Here is a 19,109-nt window from a genome sequence, read left to right as displayed (position 1 = left end):
GACTGGTCCCCGCCGGGCAGGGGGCGGGGCCAGTCTCGGGCTCTGCGGAGGGTGTGGAGGCGGGGTCTCAAGCCCGCCCGGCCCCCGCCCCCTTTGTTCCCGCTGCCGCTGGAGGTGGCTGGAGAAGGGTGGTAGGTGCGCGCGAGGGTGTGGGGGTGTGTGTGAGGTTGTGAGTGCGGGTGTGCGTGAGTGTGTAAGCGGGTGCGAGTATGTGAAAGGGTGCGGGTGTGAGCGCGTGCGGGAGGGGGTGTGGATGGAGCTGGTCAGTTTCGGCCTCAGCTGTCAGGTCAATTTCACTGCAGAGCCTCAGGGCCCGGGCCACATGGAGGGCGCACGGGCGAGTGCGGAGCTCCGGGGTTCTGCTGCCCGCTCCCCATGAGCCCCTCCGAAGCCGCCGCCGCCTCGGGGGAGCATGTCACCTCCAGCCGCAGCCACAGCCGCCGCAGCAGCAGCAGCAGCAACAGCAGCAGCAGCCGCAGCGCACGACTCCAGTGCCAGCGCCGCCTCCTCTTCCTCCTGCATCCTCCGGCACTGGCTCTCTGACTCGATCCCTTGATCCATGCCAGAGGTCCCTGGAGATCTGGGAGAGCCATGGCAAGCCAGGGTGACTGCTGTGTCAAGGTGGCCGTCAGGTAAGAACCGAGGGGAGGGGGCGCTCGGGGGAGGAAGGAGGTGTATGTGTGTGTCTGTGTGTATGTGTGAGGGGAGGGGAGGGGGCGCCGGGGGTGCGGCTCCTCTGCGAAGCTTTGTTTCAGGTGGGGAGCCTGGACCACCCCACCCCACCCCCACCCCCAGTTCCACATTCTCCTTGAGTTCTGCAGCCGGGGGATCCATGAATGACCTAAGCCTTCAGGCTTGATGTGTGTGGGGTCCCCAGGGAAGCGACTGGAGGGTGGCTTTGTTTGGGAGATAATATCCACCTCTTCTCCTGGGAGCCCTTAATGAAAAGAAAATCGAATAAACAAGGAAATCCGGTATTTCACACCCAACCCTGGCCCAGGCCAGGGCATCTGTGTGTTTCCTCTTCACCGCCCCATGTGTTGTCTCATTAGGGATTATTATTATTATTTTAAGATTTTTTTTAAATCAACAAATTTCAGGCCCTTGCCAATCAAAAACTGCAGCCCTTGCTACTGCTGGACGCTGGTTCCCAACCCCACCCCCACCATCCCCCTGCCTGCCCCACTGCTGCACAGCTTCTCCAAACAAAGATCCCTTTTCCTGACTGATGCTGTCTCCTTGGAGGGAGAGAGGGAGGCTGGTTTGGGTTCTAATTTGGATCCTCAGTTAGAGGGGATCCAGGTCCAGGGAGAAGAGACCCCGGCTCATTGTTTTCTGACCGTGGAGGAGGTCACACTGACAGTTTTCATCTCTCCCAATCTTTGGGTCTGCTTCAGTCTTGGGGGGTGGGAGGGGAGGTACCCGAAGATCCATGATGGGATGAGATAAAATATTGACAGATTGGGGTGGGAGTGGAGAGGACCTAGCAAAGGGGCCTCATCTTGGAGAGGAAGACTACATGTCTCCCTTTTTCGGAGGTGGAAGCAGGAAATGCTGCAAAGTTGAAACATCTGAGGCCTTTGTACTGCTCTCCAATGGGGCAATGAGGGTTTGTCTGACCTTTCTTCTCCACCCCGCCTTTTTTTTTCCTCGTCAAATCTGTCTGATGATGATATTAGGGGTGTTTCCACTGGAGGCTGGCAGAGACAATGCTGTATTTTCTACCCCTCTCCCCCTGCATCCCTTCCCAACCTGGACTAGGGTGTAATTGGCCAAGCAGCCTCGTTTGTGTATTTGGCATAGGGGTATCACAAGGTCTCTTGTGAATCTCTCAGCCAACCCCCTCCTGGTGAAGGATATGACAGGGTCCCTAGGACCCCTAGCTGTCTACCCCCAGATGGAGATGAAGCTGTGTAGTGTGAACAGGCTCCTTGCCCCTCCCCCCTCCCCCGTGTGATGGGTACCTGACTTGACATGGAACTATGACTATTGGGATGAAAATGACAGCTTAGCCCATTCTGAAAGGGTTGCTAAGGGCAGGGAGAATGAAGAGCGATTGTCAGCTTAACCACCTCTGGGCTCCATGCCTGTGTGAGCATGGCTTACACGGAGCTTTCTTGACCCTGGCATAGGGCTGTGTTAGACAAAGAACAGCACTGCAGGTGCCTACACACACATACAGACGCACATACACACACACACACACACACACACACACACCTCTGTGTGGTGGGGGTGGGGGTGGGGGTCGGGCTTGTGCTGCTGCCTGGTGACTGCTCTTGCAGCCATAGCAATATCACAAGGAGGTCGAAGCGGGGCAGGTCCACCAGGGAGAATAGGAAATATAAATACAGCATCTGGAGTGGGCTAGAGGCAGAGAGAGAAACCACCATAAAAGGAAAATGAGGCCCAGGCCCCTGCTTGGCCCCCTTCCCCTGAGGTCTTCCCACCCCTTCCCCACCCCCCATTATGAGCTCAAGGGTCTGAGAAGAAGGGGATCTGTGAGAAGAGAGAAGGCAGGGGGTGAACTCACTCATAGCCTTTGCTGTAGGTACCACTTTGAATGAAGACCCTCAACAAAGCCTCCTCTTCCCCTCCCCACCTCCACTCAGGCTTTCTTTTTTCCAGGGGAAGGCTGAGCTCCTTTGGGCTTGTCCCTTATCTTGTAGAGGGAACAGGGGCATCCCTACCTCAGAGTGAGTTGGACAGACTGGGGAAGAGACCCCACCCAGTCCCAGCTCGAGGTGGAGCATGAAATGAGTCAGGGGGAGTAGGGAGGGGCTCCATCATATGCTAGGCATTGTGTACACGAGGAGCAAGCACCCCACCACCCTTGGCAGCAGCTGGTCTTAGTCCCCAGCTGGACTGGAGGAAAGGGGCATCCAACCTAAGGGAGATAAGGGGCATAGAAAGCATACAGGAAGGTGTGGGCACTCCTTTTCTCCCTCTCTCCCGCGGTGTAGCCTTCAGGCATAGCCTTCAGAACACACTGGGACCTGAATGGGCAGCCAGCCGTGAAAAGCAGAGCCCAGGACCCAATTTCTAATTCAAGATATTGGCGGGGGGGGGGGGGGGGCAGATGGCCCCATGGGGGACTGAAGAGAAGACTGACAGTTTCTTTGACCTCCTTCCCTGACAAATCAAAACTCGATACAGAAAAATCAGGATTGCCGAGTAGTCATAGCCCACCTGGGTTCATCCTGGCCATGCTCCTGCCTCTTTGAGAAGACCAGCCAGATTGGGGAGAGGGGTTAGGGTAGGGAAGGTTGAAGTCTCTCAGAGGGGAATCAGACATCCCTTTTGATGCTCTCTCTCTTTATGTTCTGCAAGTCCTTCCTTATGGCTAAATGAAATGCTTTCAGAGTAGCTTTCACACTAGTCCTCAGGAACCCTGGAGCTCAGATCTGGGAATGGAAAAGCTGGGGATTAGCCAGATTTGGTTTGGCATGTGGCTCTGACGGGTGAGTGGAGGGGGAACAAACAGATTGAGAGGTACTAGACTGGGTGCTCCTGGCCCGGTATTGGCTCCTGATGAGGAAGATCAAAGCTGGCTTGTTTGCAGAGTGCCAGGGTGAATGGGAGGAGGCAGGAGGGAGGAATGGGAAGAGAAGGGGCAGGTGGAAGGAGTGAAGAAAGCTTTAAGGATCAGGGTTCTTGGGCTGGTCAGCAGAACCCAGGATGCCCTCCCTCTCTCTGTCCTTGCTCCTCTCTTCTTCCCCACCCCCACATATAAGCAGACCACCTCCTCCTATTGGTAGGCCCAGCCCAATCTAGCTGACTGGCTGCAGTGAGGGAAAGGGAGGCGGGATAACCAGCAGCCCTTGGGCAGAACCCTGAGGAGAGCCTAGGAGCCCAGCCTGGGTCAGAGCAGGATCATTGCACCAAAGCCCTGATTCCCTCCTGGGGCCCCTGCCTGCTTGGCCTGGGATCATCCCTTTATCCTCTAATCTCCTCATAGTAGATGGGCCCCCAAGCTGCCTTGGTCTTGCTGGCCTTTTGGAGACTGAACTTTCCCAGGGTGGGGGGAGAGAGGGGAGGAAAGGCCAAGATGACCCTAGGAGAACAGGATGCTGCTGGCCCCCAGGCCTCAGAGAAAGCAGGCCCAGAGATGCTTAGACAGGAGACTGGCTCTTAGGAGGCGCTGGGAGAAGTCTGAAATTGGGGAAGGAAGCCGATACACGTGACGAGCTTCTTTAAGCCCCTTCTAAGCCCCAGGCTGCCTTGTGAACACCCCCACTGAGAAGGGGCCCCTGCTCCTGCTTTCTCCTCCCAACCTCTGTTATTGCTGTTCAATGTTTCCCTGAGCTTCTTTTCTATGCCCTGGGGATTTCAAGGTAAAAGGCTCCTCAGAGACCATTCCCCTCATTTTACAAAGGAGGAAACTGAGGCACGTAGAAATGATTTGTCAGGGTCACACAGCCAGTAAGTGTCCAAGGCAACATTTGAACCCAAGTCTTCTGATTCCATGACCAGTGAGATATCCACTACTACTGGGGAAGTGGGGGGAGCACTGGATTTGGAGCCAAAAGACTTTGGGTTCAAGTCCTGGTGCTATCACTTACAATCCCGGTGACCTTGGAAAGACAGTAAGAGGTTGAGTTACTGAGTGATAGAGAAGATGCCTGGAGAAGTTGGACAGATCAAAGTAGAGGTGACACCCACACCCCCATCCCTCTTCAGCAAGGTTCCAATAATGAGCTGCAGACATGAGAGCAACTGAGGCCAAGCACTTAGTATGTGTCAGGGGCTAAGGACGCAAAGACCTAAGCCAGGGAGGCCCTACCCTCAGAGAGCTGGCAGGAGAGACAGATACAAACGTCCCCCCCCCCCCCCAATGTAAAAGGAGACAATGGCACTTAGAACTGGAGGAATTAGAAAGGGCTTCCGGAAAGAGGATTGGAGAGCAATGAGATGTGGGCCCCGGAAGGCACCCTGAGCTCCGTGAGGGCAGGGGCCGTTTTTATCTTTCATGGTATCCCCAGCCCTTAGTAAGGTGCCTGGCACGCAGTATATTAATAAATGCTTGTTGACTGACTGATTTTCAGTGAGGCCAGGCTTACATCTGGAGGAGGAAGTAAACTGTAGTAACCACATTACCCCGGAAACCTCTCTGACTAAAAGGCCCAACTCTGCTCTGAACTTTCCTGATTCTGATTGGATTTGAGCATTTGAAAACAGCAGCATTTAGGCGGGGTCAGACTGGCTGCTTGAGACTCAACTCCTATTTTGCTCAGCTGTGAGAGGGACCGACCCGATGAGATGATGCCACCAGTGGGAGAAGCCAACATCATCTTGGGTAGTGACTCCTCCCCACTCCCTTCCTCCCCTGTAAATAATCTCCGGGACTGGATTCAGTCTATGACTCTAGGTGGATGGTTGAAGCTGACACAAGATGTGGGTCAGGGCTCTGACCAACCAGGTTTTTTTTTCTTTTCTATTCTACCTAAGACATCTACCCAGTGGTATGACCTTGGGGCATATCATTTGACTAACCTGGGCCTCAATTTCCAGATGATTTCCAAGGACACTTTCTAGCTTCAATCCAGGAGAATATAAGCACCTTGAAGGCATGCTAAATCCATGTTGAACTGAAGGGAACATTCCGTAATTCTGTGTTTAAATCACACCTTAAATGAACCATGAGTATTCTCTTTAAGGGAATCTGGGGATAAGTTCTTTTAGGAAAAAAAAAACTGCCAAGAATTGCTCACATTTATAATCTACTGTGCTATTCCATCTCTCTTTATATTTAGCATAAATACTAAAATATAAATATACACAAATATATACATTATATTATGGTTTTATATAAAGGTAGGGCAGATGCCGGGATGAGATGGCAAAAACTCTGAAGTGAGAATCCAGAGCTCTCCATTCTCAGACACCTGACAAGCTGTGTGACCTTGAGAAAGTCATTTAACCTCAGGCCTCTTGTCAAATGAGGATCATTAAGGAGTTCCTATTCTGGACTCCTATTCTGTCTACCTCATAGAATAATTGGAAAGATGAAATGCGATAGTGGATATAGACGTGCTTTGAAAGGCAGGCCATGTTTGTTTATATAAATGGAAGAGAATAGTGGGGATGACTCCAGATAATTTATATAGTGGGTTTTTTTAAAGGGGAGAATGGCTCTCCTCAGAGCCAGGACAAGGCATTTGGGCTCCCTAGGTGAGGCTTGGAATTGGCTTCCCCATACATTTAGGAATTGGGTCTCTCCCCTCCCACCCCCCACACTCTTCCCCACTAAGGTGTGACCTATGTGACTTGGCTTGTCACAAAATAACCACTCAGCTTCCTTGAAGAGGAGGATTTCAGAAAAAATGTGCATTAAACAGTTTCCTTCCTTGCACATTCCCCTCCCCGCCATCACCTTCATGTTACACCTAGGCAGCTGCCTGCCTCGTCCACCTCTGGTCCCCATCCTACTTGTGAGCCCCACACTGTTACTTCCTAAATCTCTCTCTCCCCCCACCAGCCCCAAGGTGGGAAAACCTCACCCATCTCACCCCCTGTTACATGATGATGCTGCTTTGCTGCATTGCAGTGATCTGTGGGACTTGTTTCCCCAGCCACTTGCCTTACCTCCACCAAAGGATGGGGGTTGGCTCAGATGGAGTAAGTGCAGCCCTCTCTCCAAACTAGAGCTTGAGGGGCTATGGGAAGGAGCCACTGGGCTTGGCCATCTTCCCTCTCCATCAGTCCATTTAGAGATCTGTCTATGAGGTGTGCTTCTTCAGCCTCCTCTTCTTCCTCTCCTTGACCTTAGGAAAGGGAGTTGACCATGGGTCACATAGTCCAAGGGCTGGGGGGAATACCTCCTCCCATATATCCCCCTCCCTCTTCAGCCCCCCCACCTTTCTGTTCTCTGTATGTTAGGTTCAACTATGGCTATTGGCAAGGAGGTAAGGTATGAGGATTGGAGGTAATGGAGGGAGGACCCCCATATCTCAGCCCAGCCTGGTTGAACTGACCAACCAAGGCCTCAAGATCTTAGAATCCTAGAGCCGCACTGGGTTCATCCTCAGAGGCCTTCTGGTGCAAGGTTACAAGAATCCTTTCCATCCAGCCTCTGCTTGAAGCCCTCCAATAAGGAGGGACTCACCCCATTCATTCCAACTGTTTGGAAGGTTCTTCCCCCCCCTCCCCCCCAGGCCTCTCCAAAGGCCATACATAAGTAGCAGAGTCGGGGTGCAAAGCCTGCTCCTCTGATTCCAGACCTGATGTTTTCTCTCCTAGACCACACTGCCTGGGCCATTCATTCTCCCCAGCAGCCACCTTGGTCTAGAGACCATGAGCCTCCTGGGGAGCAAGGAGTTAACAGACAAATATTAGAAAGATTAACATCTCTCTCTCTCTTTGGAGTCCAGGGCTCAGACACTCCTAGTAACTGGCCTGCAGCACTAGACTCTGGCCACCTACCAGGGAACAGGTCTGAAGAACAAGCAGGAAGGTGGCGGGGTGGGGGGGGTGGAGAGATCCTGGGCTGGTCCTGACTGGGGGGAGCAAACTCACTGCTTGCTTTGGTCTCTCTCTAAGCATAGCAGGCCCGCCTGTTGCTCTGCATTCCTGAACTGTGGAGCCATCCATCCCTAGGGGACCCTGGGGCTGCTCCCGGCCAGATGCTGTCATTCATTGCTCAGGGTCTCTCCCAGAGCAGGGCTGTGTCTCCAGGGAGGCCATGGGAAACCCTGGGCCAGATGCCCTTGCAGTCCCCCCACCAGCTCCACCCCTGCCATGGGGTAGGAGATGGAGACTAGGGGCTGTGTCCATAAGGGGTAAGGTTAGTGCACAGCTAAACCTGGGCTTCCCCTGGAGGGGCCAGATGGATGGGCCTCAACCCATTCCTTGACTCTTGGTTCTTCCTAATCAGTTGCTCAGGGTAGAGGGAGGACTAGCCCTTGGGAATCACAGAGACCAAACTGGGGTTCACTATGTTCTTCCCCACTTTCTCTGATGTTTGAAAGTGTGGGTGTTGGTGCTAAGGTGCGGAAAGACCTTTCGAGGGCCCATGGCTCAAGTGTCCAGAGAGTAGGAGATGGAAGTGGTTTGGCTATACCTATGGTCAGTCATGGGGCTAACCAATGTGAACAGGTTTGCAGACAGACACACAACACACTCACACCCATACACACACCCTCTCTGTGAGATACAGGGAGGCCCCAGGTAGTGGACTTGAGACCAGGAGAGATCAGAGAAGGATGGACTGAAGTGGGGCCCTTCATTCCCACCTCAGTATATCTTTCATAGAACCTCCTGTATGTCCACTCCCAGGCCAGGGCCAAGCTAAGCCAGGCAGGAGGCAATAGAGTAAAGCAGAAAGAGTTGGGTTTGGAGTCAGAGGTGCTGGGTTCAAAATCTCTTCTGTTTCCTTTCCCTTCCTGACCCCAGATTCCCCCTCCTCTAATAGATTCTGCCTCATACGCTAAATAGATAAATAAGTAATAAATAAGTAAAGAGGTGATTCTGAACCAATAGCATTCCATTCATCCCCTCCATGCTTAGTTTATTCATCTGTAAAATGGGAGATCACCTCATAGGATTGTTGTGAGGATCAAATGAGATAAGACATGCCCAGTGCTTTGCAAGCCTTAGTACAATGTAGAATTTATTAGCTATTATTGTTGCCCTCACCCAGCCGTCCTTTGAAAATACCTTGGGGGGGGGCAGCTAGGTGGCGCAGTGGATAAAGCACTGGCCCTGGATTCAGGAGGATCTGAGTTCAAATCCAGCCTCAGACACTTGACACTTACTAGCTGTGTGGCCCTGGGCAAGTCATTTAACCCTCATTGCCTCACCAAAAGAAAACTTCAACCCCCCCCCCCCAAAAAAAGGGGCAGCTAGGTGGCGCAGTGAATAGAGCACCGGCCCTGGATTCAGGAGGACCTGAGTTCAAATCCAACCTCAGACACTTAGTGATTACTAGCTGTGTGACCCTGGGCAAGTCACTTAACCCCAATTGCCTCACCAAAAAAAAAAAAAATACCTTGGAAAGGCAATGGCCTGGACTCTGCTTTGTGATCTTGAGATCTTAGCACTTTGAGGGGGTGCGAGGGGAAATTGTAGGGGGGAATCCTTGAAAGGAATCCAGGGAAGAGAGATGATTTGGGATAGTATCTCACTGGCATTTCAGGATCTCATTGAGGTGACCTCTTCTTCGTGGTATCCCAAGATTCCCACCTGACCCTCAATCATTTGTCCGGCGTGCAGAGAGCCAGGTGGGCACAAAGAGAGACCCTTAATTGGGTTTCAGTTCCTCCTCTCCTTCCCCAGGCCTTCCTCTCCTGCCTCCGAGCCCCCACGCTGGAGCCATAAAACAAGGACCTTTAACCCCATTGTACACAGCCATCCAGTCAGTGGGGTTAAAGTGATCTTTCTTTCTTCCTCCTCTGAAGGCAGTTCTAGGGGTGGGTGGTGAGTGTCTGAAGGAACTGGGGCCGGGGGACACACATTCAGGGCGGGTAGAAGAAAGGAAGTCCTTAGGGGAGAAAGGCTCTCCATGTAAAGACAAAGAACTGAAGGGCTTGTGGAGACCTCAGTCCTTGGGTGTGTTTGGCGGGGGTGGAGGATAGAAGCCCTCTTTCTCCCTCTCATCCCTTTGAAGAGCCAGTGAAGCTGAAGTTCTAAGAATCTCTGCCTTCTCTTTCAGTTTTGCTCCTTGGCTGAGATGGCTCCTCTGCCCTATCTCCTTTGGGGCTGAGACAACTGAGGGCCCCTGGGGTGTCTGGGAGCCAGACCCCCCTGGGAGAGCAGTGCTCCATCTCTCCAGCTTTTTGTGAGAGACTGAGAGAGCGAGGAGCAGCTGAGCTGGCCGGAGGCCAAGGGGAGGAGTAGGACAGGATGCTCATTAGCGTGGGGGATGCAGATAGACACTACTTAGTGTGTCTGCATTGAGGGAATACAGTGTGCCACGGGTTGGGTCCTTTTCTCAGCTCTTTGAGGGATCACAGAATCATAGATTTAGAACTAGAAAGGACTTTTAAGGTCATTTGGTCCAGAGGTATGACACCCAAACTGCCACACTCCCAAGTGCAGCCCGGACTAGATTAAAATGGAATTGGGAAATGTTGAGCAAAATAAATAAAAAGCCTACATAACATTTGCATTGTAAAACTAAGTCAATATGTCCCTCTGGGATTCGTGGCCCTGGTTTCTATTTGAGTTTGACACTACTATTATAGTCCAACCCCTTCATTTTATGAAGAAACTGAACCCCAAAGAGGTTAAGAGACAGGGAAGAGAGAAATAGAGCTGAGACAGCCAGCAGAGAAACAGACAGACAGACAGACACATAGAACACTAGGTGAGAGAGCTCATTGCAGGATTACTGTGGCTTACAAGGGTTATTGTCCCTTGTGTTATGTTTTCCCACAGAAATTTTGTCAATTGGACCTAGTTGGGATCTTTCTGAGCCCTTGGGCATAGAGAATACCAAAGGATCTGGCAGAAATTGCCCTTGGCAATACCTTCTGAGCAAGGGGGTATTCCTACATCAGATGGCCTTGGAACTGTGGCACTCAGAGGTTAAGAGACACTAATGAGTTTCTTTCTGGTCTGTAATGAGGAATTGCTGATCACCAAGAGCCAATTATCAGCCTTGATTTAGTGGCTACTGAGAGCTAAGATCATAGGCTCCAACTAATATTGATTGGTAGACCAGAAGTTAGTCAGCTCTCCTTTGGAAAGAACCAGATGGCAACATCACCTCCACATGGTTCATCTTCTATTATCCTAGATCTTAAATCTCTGGGAAGGGAGCCCAGGTGTCCTGAATCAGGATGAAGCTTGAGCACAAGAGGTTAAAAAGGAAGGTTTTCAGCCCGGCATGGTAGCCAGCTCCTACCTATAGTCTGTGCTGGTTGGGAAGGTTGAGTTCAGGAGGTTGGGTGTCCACACTAAACTTGGCACCGTTATAGTGAGCCCCTGGGGGTTGAGGGCCACCAGACTGCCTGAAGCGGGCAAGGTTTGAAAACCAGAACAGATTAAAGCTCCTATGCTGATGAGTATTGGAATTAGAACCATGAATGGCCACTGAACTTTAAGTCTAGGCAAGACCTAGTCTCAAAAAAAAAAGTTCTCACCGAATTTCTTTTCAGGTTTAGCCCAGGTTTAGTTAGGACGACCCCATGAGATCCCTTCTTCAAAATTCTTGTAGAGATGAGAAAACTGAATCCTATCAGCATCCAACCAAATAGCTGAGCTTTCTCTCTCAACCTCAGAAAGTGGCCTTAGAGGTCTCTTCAAAGAAGAACAGAATAGCACCAAATACAGACCTCCAGGGACGCCACCATTCAGTGTAATAGGGAGGACATAGCTTTGGGCTTGGAGGCACAAGTGCTGAGTACAGGGGCAGCTAGGTGGCGCAGTGGATAAAGCACTGGCCTTGGATTCAGGAGGACCTGAGTTCAAATGCGGCCTCAGACACTTGACACTAGCTGTGTGACCCTGGGCAAGTCACTTAACCCCCATTGCCCCGCAGAAAAAAAAAAGTGCTGAGTACAATTCCTAGCTCTGATACTTAATATCTGTTACACTGGGCAGAAGGGTGACGCATAGACCACTGAACTAGATGACCTATACAGTCTCTTCCAGCTCTAAGAATCCTGTGATCTGTAAAATGGGGATTATACTTGCCTGCTTTACTGGGACCCTTGCAATGACCCTGGGAAGAGTCATATAAACTAAAATATAGAAATCTATTTGTAGCAGAAAGCACATTTATGAATATAATCTCTTTTTTTTTTTTGCGGGGGGCAATGGGGGTTAAGTGACTTGCCCAGGGTCACACAGCTAGTAAGTGTCTGAGGCAGGATTTGAACTCAGGTATTCCTGAATCCAGGGCCAGTGCTCTATCCACTGTGCCACCTAGCTGCCCCAATGTAATCTCTTATTGAAGAAGAAATCCCTTATTAGCTATACTGCGGCTCTTTCTGGGCAGCTATTTTGCCTAAGGGTTCACCCCTCCAGGCAGGAGAGGAAGGAGAGGATGTATCTGGGTGGACATCCCCCTGGCCCTCAGGAGTCTTTAGTTCTCCTCCTGTTTTCTTGGGTCCTTTGTGGCTTTAGCTTCAGGGTTGCAGTTGATTCATGGTGGTGGGGATTCCTTTCATGTAGGAGTTGATCGGGATGGCCATTGAGATCTCTTCCAGTTCTCAAATTCTTTGAATCAGTAATTCATGCTCAGTACCTCCCTCCCTATCCCCACCCCCATCCCCAGCTCATGCTGACACTGCCAACCAGTCTCCTTTTTCTCCTCTGCCCAGACACTCAATTCTCTGACTTCAGTGGCAGAGCTCAGGAAGAACACAGATCCCTGGAGCTCAGAGGAGAAATGAGGTCTTTCTCTTCCCCTTAGTCTCTCTGGGGGCCCCTGCACACTTGGCATTTCAGTTTATCCATCACTGAGATCAAATCCCACCTTCTGCAGGAGGCCTTCCCCTGCCCCCTCTTCCCTCGGAGATGATCTCCCTATAGATGGATAGGTGGATGGATAGATAGATAGATAGATAGATAGATAGATAGATAGATAGATAGATAGATAGATAGATAGAAAGAAAGATAGAAAGAAAGAAATATATTTATAGCATGTTATCTATCTATCTATCTATCTATCTATCTATCTATCTATCTATCTATCTATCTATCTATCTATCTATCTATCTACCTACCTACCTACCTACCTACCTACCTATCTACCTACCTACCTACCTACCTACCTACCTATCTTATATTTTCCTAGTGGTTTTTACCTTGTCTCTTCAGCTAGAATGTGAATGCCTTGAGAATAGACACCATGGTTTTTGCCCTTCTTTTTATCCCCAGCATTTAGCACAGTGCCTGCCACATAGTAAGAGATGACAAGAGGCTTGTTGGCTGACCAAGCCTTTATTAATTACTTACTGTGTCCCAGGCACTGTGCTAAGTTGTTATTATTCAGTCATGTCCAGCTCTTCATGACCCCATTTGGGGTTTTCTCGGCAGAGATACTGGAGTGGTTTGCCATTTCCTTCTCCAGCTCATTTGACAGATGAGGAAACTGAGGCAAACAGGATGAAGAGACTTGCCCAGGGTCACAAGCTAGTAAGTGTCTGAGGTCAGATTTGAACTCATGAAGATGAGTCTTCTAGACTTTAGGCCAGGTGCTCTAGCCAATGCACCACTTAGCTGCTAAGGGTACTAAGAAAATCCACAAACAGCCCCTGCCCTCGAGGAATTTACATTGTCCTAGGGGAGTCAATGTGTACATTAATAGGAATACATAAGATAGCATACTGAAGAGATAGAAGGTTGGTGGATCTCTGAGGCAGGAAAAGGAAGCAAAACCAGGGTGCAGGGTGGGTGGGGATTTGGGTAAAAAGATGTCAAGGAAGCCTCAGTGGGGTGAGGATCCTAGCTGGTGGCCAGGGCTGAATTAACTAGAGTCTTGGAGACCACTGGAAGGAGCTTTGGGGAACCAAGGATTTTTAGGGCTGCCCCTGGGTGGGGAGGTAGTATGGGAAGGGGATGCTCACCTCCTTCCTGGCTCTCCCCCCCAGCCCCTTGCTCCTCCAGGTATAGGTCACTGGACCCCTGTCCAGATGCTGCCTGGGATGCATGGGTTAGGGTAGGGGTTGGGGGGTAGGCAGGGTTGGCCACTCCTTTCAGAGCGGCCTTTTATGCATTTCTTCCTCGTCCCCTTTGCCCACTGCCCGCCCTCCCTGCTCTCCAAGGAGCTCTGAGTGCTGAGCTCAGCTTTTTTCCCCTTTTGTCTCCAAGAGGCTGATGATGGCTCAGCTCTCTTCAGTGGCTCGCCCATTAGCCCCGTGTCTGCGGTGTGTATGTGTGCACTGCAGGAGGAAGGGGGAAAGGGAGGGAGAGGGCCGCACGGGCCATTCCCACATCTGACCTGCCCCCTCTCCATTGTGGACAGAGGAAGTTTGTGAGCTCTCGCCGCCCGTGCCAGATCTGCCCCTGAAAAGGCTGCAGCCCTCTCTCTCTCTCTGACTCCAGGCTGGGCATTGCCAAGTGAGGAATAGATCAGGCTCTGTTCTGGGAGGCTCAGGGGGCTCTCTGTCCTGGCCATCTCCTCTGAAGCCCGAGGGAAACCCCACCCCCACCCCTTGCCTCAGTAACTCTGCCCTTGAACGGGATGGAGACGCTGGTGCAGGTGGAGGGGGGGGGGGTGCAGACCTCCTTCTGCAGGAGAGGGGGAAGGGAAATGCTTAGGAGATGCCTGGAGCCGGCTGTGATGCAGGCCAAGGTGACCCCCTCCCTCTGTGCTCCCAGCCTCCCTGGGGGGCAGGGGTGGGGGGGGGGTCTGTGTGGTAAGGAAGAGAGGGCCAGGTTTCCCTCCCTTCCTCTCCTTTCAGTCAGGCCTGCTCAGCTGGCCTGCTGTGTGTTCTGACTCACCAGCCCTGCCTTGGGGCAAGGGGCGGAGACCACAGTGCTTATCTACTGCAAAGAGCCATTCTGCCCGGGCAGCCTCACCCTAGCGGGGGATCCCATGGTGCAAACAACGGTTCTGAAAGCGTCATAGGACCTAGAAGTGTAGAGCTACAAGGGTCTTTTGAGATCATTTAAGCCAACTCCATCTCCCCTCATCCCACCCCAGCCTCCTATCCCATTTTACAGATGAAGAAACTGAGGCTCAGAAAATGTGACTTGCCCAGGGTCACACACAGCTGTGCCTAGTGTGCTCTCCTCAGGCAGACGCTTTGGAATTCTTGAGTTTGGAGTCTGGGCCTGGGTCCCAGGCTGGGCGGACCTCAGTCTTCCCATCTGGAAATGAGAAGTGGGGATGTCAGCTGTCTACAAATATTGAAAGGAATCTTAAATGAAAGAGGAATAGACTTTTCTGTTTGGCCCCTAAGGGCAGAACTGGAACTTCTGGGTGGAAGTTAGGCCCAGTTTTTAAGTACATGTAATATTTAGGAAAAGCTTCCTAAAAATCAGAGCTCCGAAAGCATTTGTCTTTAAGCAGAGGCTGGAGGTCTCCCCATTAGGGATGTTGTTGTGGGGGTGGAGGCCGGTCCAGCTGAGTGCTCTTCTGGTTCTGAGTTTCTTTGATTCTTAGAAAGTGAGGAAGAGGGGGCAGCTAGGTGGCGCAGTGGATAAGCACCGGCCCTGGATTCAGGAGTACCTGAGTTCAAATCCGGCCTCAGACACTTGACACTTACTAGCTGTGTGACCCTGGGCAAGTCACTTAACCCCCATTGCCCCGCTAAAAAAACAAACAAATAAAAAAAAGAAAGTGAGGAAGGGAATGAAGATGCACAGGCCGGCACTTTCCAGAGAGACATCAGCCTCTTTCAGAGAGGCCTCCCTCCCTCCCTTGCTTGGAGATCAACTACTGGCAGCTTTGGGGTTTCAGACCTGCCTTAGCTGCTTCATCCGAGTTTAATATCTCTCCCAAGAGGACCCAGGAGTAAACAGGAAGCCCTGGCTTTGGTGGTTAGGTGGCCACCCACCCACGGCTTGCAGTGGTGGACTCGGAGTGGGGAAGTCTTGAGTTCACTTGTGGCCTCAGACACTTAGGGGATGTGTGATCCAAGGCAAGTCACCTATGTTAACCTGGAAATTAAGGAAACAATCAATATAGGAGAAATAAGGTCTTTAATCGGGGCAGAGGAACTATAGCTCGTGGTATCGCAAAGCTCGGAAGCTAGGAATACCCTAAGATGGAAACAGAGGACAGGGTTTTTAATGGGGTAACAGAACAAAAAGGGAACCAAAAGATTGCTCCAGAGTGACATATAACTAATTTTTTTTGGGGGGGGGGGGGTTGGTGGTTTTTTTGGTGGGGCAATGGAGGTTAAGTGACTTGCTCAGGGTCACACAGCTAGTAAGTGTCAAGTGTCTGAGGCTGGATTTGAACTCAGGTACTCCTGACTCCAGGGCTGGTGCTCTATCCACTGCTACCTAGCTGCCCCATAAATGAACTTTTGACAAAAGAAATAATAGAACTGCTCCTAAGTTAAGTATAGGCGGTACTGATTCTGAATAGAAACTACTTAATGTAGGTGGACTCTTTTTGGTGGTTTTTTTTTTTTTTTTTGGCGGGGCAATGGGGGTTAAGTGACTTGCCCAGGGTCACACAGCTAGTAAGTGTCAAGTGTCTGAGGCCGGATTTGAACTCAGGTACTCCTGAATTCAGGGCCGGTGCTTTATCCACTGCACCACCTGGCTGCCCCTTAGGTGGACCCTTTTTACATAATAACATAAAGTCCAGGGAGGGGGAACATTGGGTGGGGATAAGTTGCTTGGGGGAAGGTCCATAAGTCCATCAAGAGTCTGGAAATGACAAAGACAGGCAGCCCCAGGCAATTCCTTTGTCTGGGAAAGAGGGGACTGGGTGGGGAATCAGTTCTCAGTAAATTTTGTAGTTCTCACCTCACATCTCTTAGCCTCAGCTTTTTTATATGTAAAATTAAGATAATAATAACGCTACCTTCCAGGGTTGTTGTGAGGTCAGTTTAGATGATATTTGTACAGGACATGCAAATGTTATTGTTGTTGAGTTGTGTCTGACCCTTCATGACCCACTTTGGGGTTTTCTTTGCAAAGATGCTGGAGTGGTTTGCCATTCCCTTCTCCAGCTCATTTGACAGATGAGGAAACTGACACCAACAAGATTAAGTGACCTGTCCGGGGTCATACAGCTAGTAAGTGTCTGAGGCCAGATTTGAACTCAGGAAGGTGAGTCTTCCTAAATTCTAGGAAACACTAAAGCGCTGCATAAATGTTAATTAGTATTATGGGGAAATGGAGACCCAGAGTGGTTCATTGACTTACCCATACTCACAATGCCAGGAAGAAGCACATCTAGAATAAAATTTGTCATGGGATCTTTGCTCCAGAACCAGAAGAGATCTCACTTTACAGGTGGGGAAACTGAGGCTCAGGGAAGTTAAGTGACTAAGCTCACTCAGGTAGCAAATGTCAGAAGTGAGAATGGAATCAGAGCCTGGGAAAGAGCCAGCACTCAATCTGCTGGACCTCACTGCCTTCTCTTCCTTCCCTCCAATTCCTATGTAGATAGATAAAGCATCCACTAAGGACTAAGGGTTGGTTATACAAATACAAGCAAGTATGATTGGCCGTGCTGCCCTCAAAAAGCTTACCTTCTCTTTTTTGGGAGGCAACCAGGCTTCAGTGACTTGCCCAGGGTCACATAGCTAACAAGTGTCTGAAGCTAGATTTGAACTCAGGTCCTCCTGACTCACTGCCCCAAGAGTTTGCCTTCTAATAGAGGAAGACTCCACATAAAGGGTTGTGAGGGGGTGGGAGTTGGGATTAGGGAGTCTAGGGAAAGGAGGAATGGCATGGGCCCTGGGGAGATAAGACATAACCCATCAGATCCCAAGGCCCCAGGGTCTGAGTCCAGGTTACCAGTATCATGAATATGGCATCCCTTTCCCCTAAATGACATCCCCTGATCTAGGCAATGGAGAATGACTTCTGTGTTGTTTGGCTCTCTCCAGAATGGGGGGCATCAAGCCATGTGACTCTTCCTGGCTGGGGGGTAAGGTAAGCAGCGTGATGGGGGGGGGGCAGACAAGAGTACCCTGGGATCATAGAGGCTCCCAAAGCTGTCTGTGCTATTGCTGAGCATAGCTGGCCCTAAACACCAGGCTTTCAGAGCCTCAAAGAGCCCGGCTCCTTTGCATTTTATCTTCCTCTTCTTGGACAGGTGGGCCTCTTGGGGTTGGTCCAAGCAAACTCGGCAGCTTATAACCAGAGCCAGGAAGGCTGTGTTGGTCCCCCACCCCCACCCGAGCAGGCCATCCTCAGGGACCCTGATTCGATTTCCTTCAATCATTAGAGCTGCCATTTGCTAGAGGTAATTAAATGGTATTTGAATTGGATCCAGAAAATCCCATCTTTAAAGGAAGAAAGCCTAGGAGGGAAGTGCGTTTTTCAAACCTCAGAGCCACCCCTCCTCTCTGGGAAAAAGGATCCTACAGACTTTGAGAGGCCAAAGGGTACTGAGCATGGCTTGCTTCCTCCGGCTCTCCGTTCTCTGAGAACCATACCTCCAATCCCCAGGGAACTTTGAGGTTGTCAAGGTATTAGATGCACGTTCTCTTTTGAGTCTCCAGTATGATCATCTCCGTCTTACAAAGGGAGGCTCAGAAAGTTGGATGACTTGCCCCGGCTCACACAGTAAGTGGGGGAGTACGGGCCTAGGCCTTGTGACTCCAAGTGAGGTTCTATTCAGTGACGCTACAATTGCCCCTCTTCTAGGAATTCACTACCCTCTGTCTCTATTCCTTGTGTAATTCAGTGAACGAGGGGAGTGGGAAGGGAGGTGTTGGGTCTTCAGACCGTAGACTTAGAGCTGGAAGGATATTTTATGTCATCAGAGGGTTGGCTCCTAAGGCCTAGAGAAGTTAGGTGACTTACCCCAAATCACACAACCAGTAAGTTCCTGAGCTGTGATTTCAACTCAGACCATAACATCTCGGGTCTAGAATGTGAAGGGATGGTAGAGGCTTTCTTGTTTTGTTTTATTTTTCAATTAACAGTCATTCCTTTCCCCCCACCTTCTCATCCCCGCTCCTCACCCCATTGGAAAAAAGAAAAAGAAAAACAGCGCCCTTATAACAAATGTGCAAAGACAAGCAAAAAGAATTCCTGCCACCTCCATCCCCCATTTTACAAATGAGGAAGCTGAAGCCCTGGGAGGTTTAAATGACTTGTTCAAGATCACGCAAATAGAAACAGCAGAAGCAGAATCCTGAACCCAGATCCTCTTACTCCAGAGCCCACTGTACTACCTGCCTCTTTGCTCTGACTCCAGATTTGTGACTTTTTCAACTATAACATGCCCCATATAGAAAGGAGAGCTGGGCAGTCCTTCCCCTGAATCAAGATTGGATTCTGTACTGGGAGCTCAGAGACTCCGTTCCCTTCTCTTCCTTGCCTTTGACTCATTGTGTCACTGTAATTACCCTGGACTCAGACATTTCCTGATTGAAGGGGCAGCCTCATACAAGTAAGCTCCTTGTCGGCTGTGACTGTTGGGTCTTTGGAATTTGGATTGGATGGAATGGGATGATGCAGGATGGATGATGTATGATGCATAATGGGTGATGGGGGATGGATGATTGGGTGATGAATAGAGCCTTTGG

At 50.6% G+C, this 19,109-nt stretch overlaps 1 protein-coding gene across 4 annotated transcripts in view; it reads left to right on the top strand.

Moving 5' to 3' along the window:
* The first annotated feature begins 290 nt into the window (after nt 1–290).
* Nucleotides 291–19,109, top strand: part of KIF21B (kinesin family member 21B) — a 72,922-nt gene continuing 54,103 nt past the window's right edge. For all 4 annotated transcript variants that reach the window (XM_044005322.1, XM_044005320.1, XM_044005321.1 and 1 more), the window contains exon 1: nt 291–632. In XM_044005322.1, the coding sequence (XP_043861257.1) occupies nt 592–632 (41 nt within the window). In that variant the 5' untranslated portion in view covers nt 291–591. The remainder of the gene's footprint in view (nt 633–19,109) is intronic.

Source organism: Dromiciops gliroides, chromosome 4 (assembly GCF_019393635.1).
Source record: "Dromiciops gliroides isolate mDroGli1 chromosome 4, mDroGli1.pri, whole genome shotgun sequence".
Lineage (NCBI taxonomy): Eukaryota > Metazoa > Chordata > Mammalia > Microbiotheria > Microbiotheriidae > Dromiciops > Dromiciops gliroides.
Note: the sequence above shows the minus strand (reverse complement) of the source record. Positions and strands in the feature narration are given on the sequence as shown.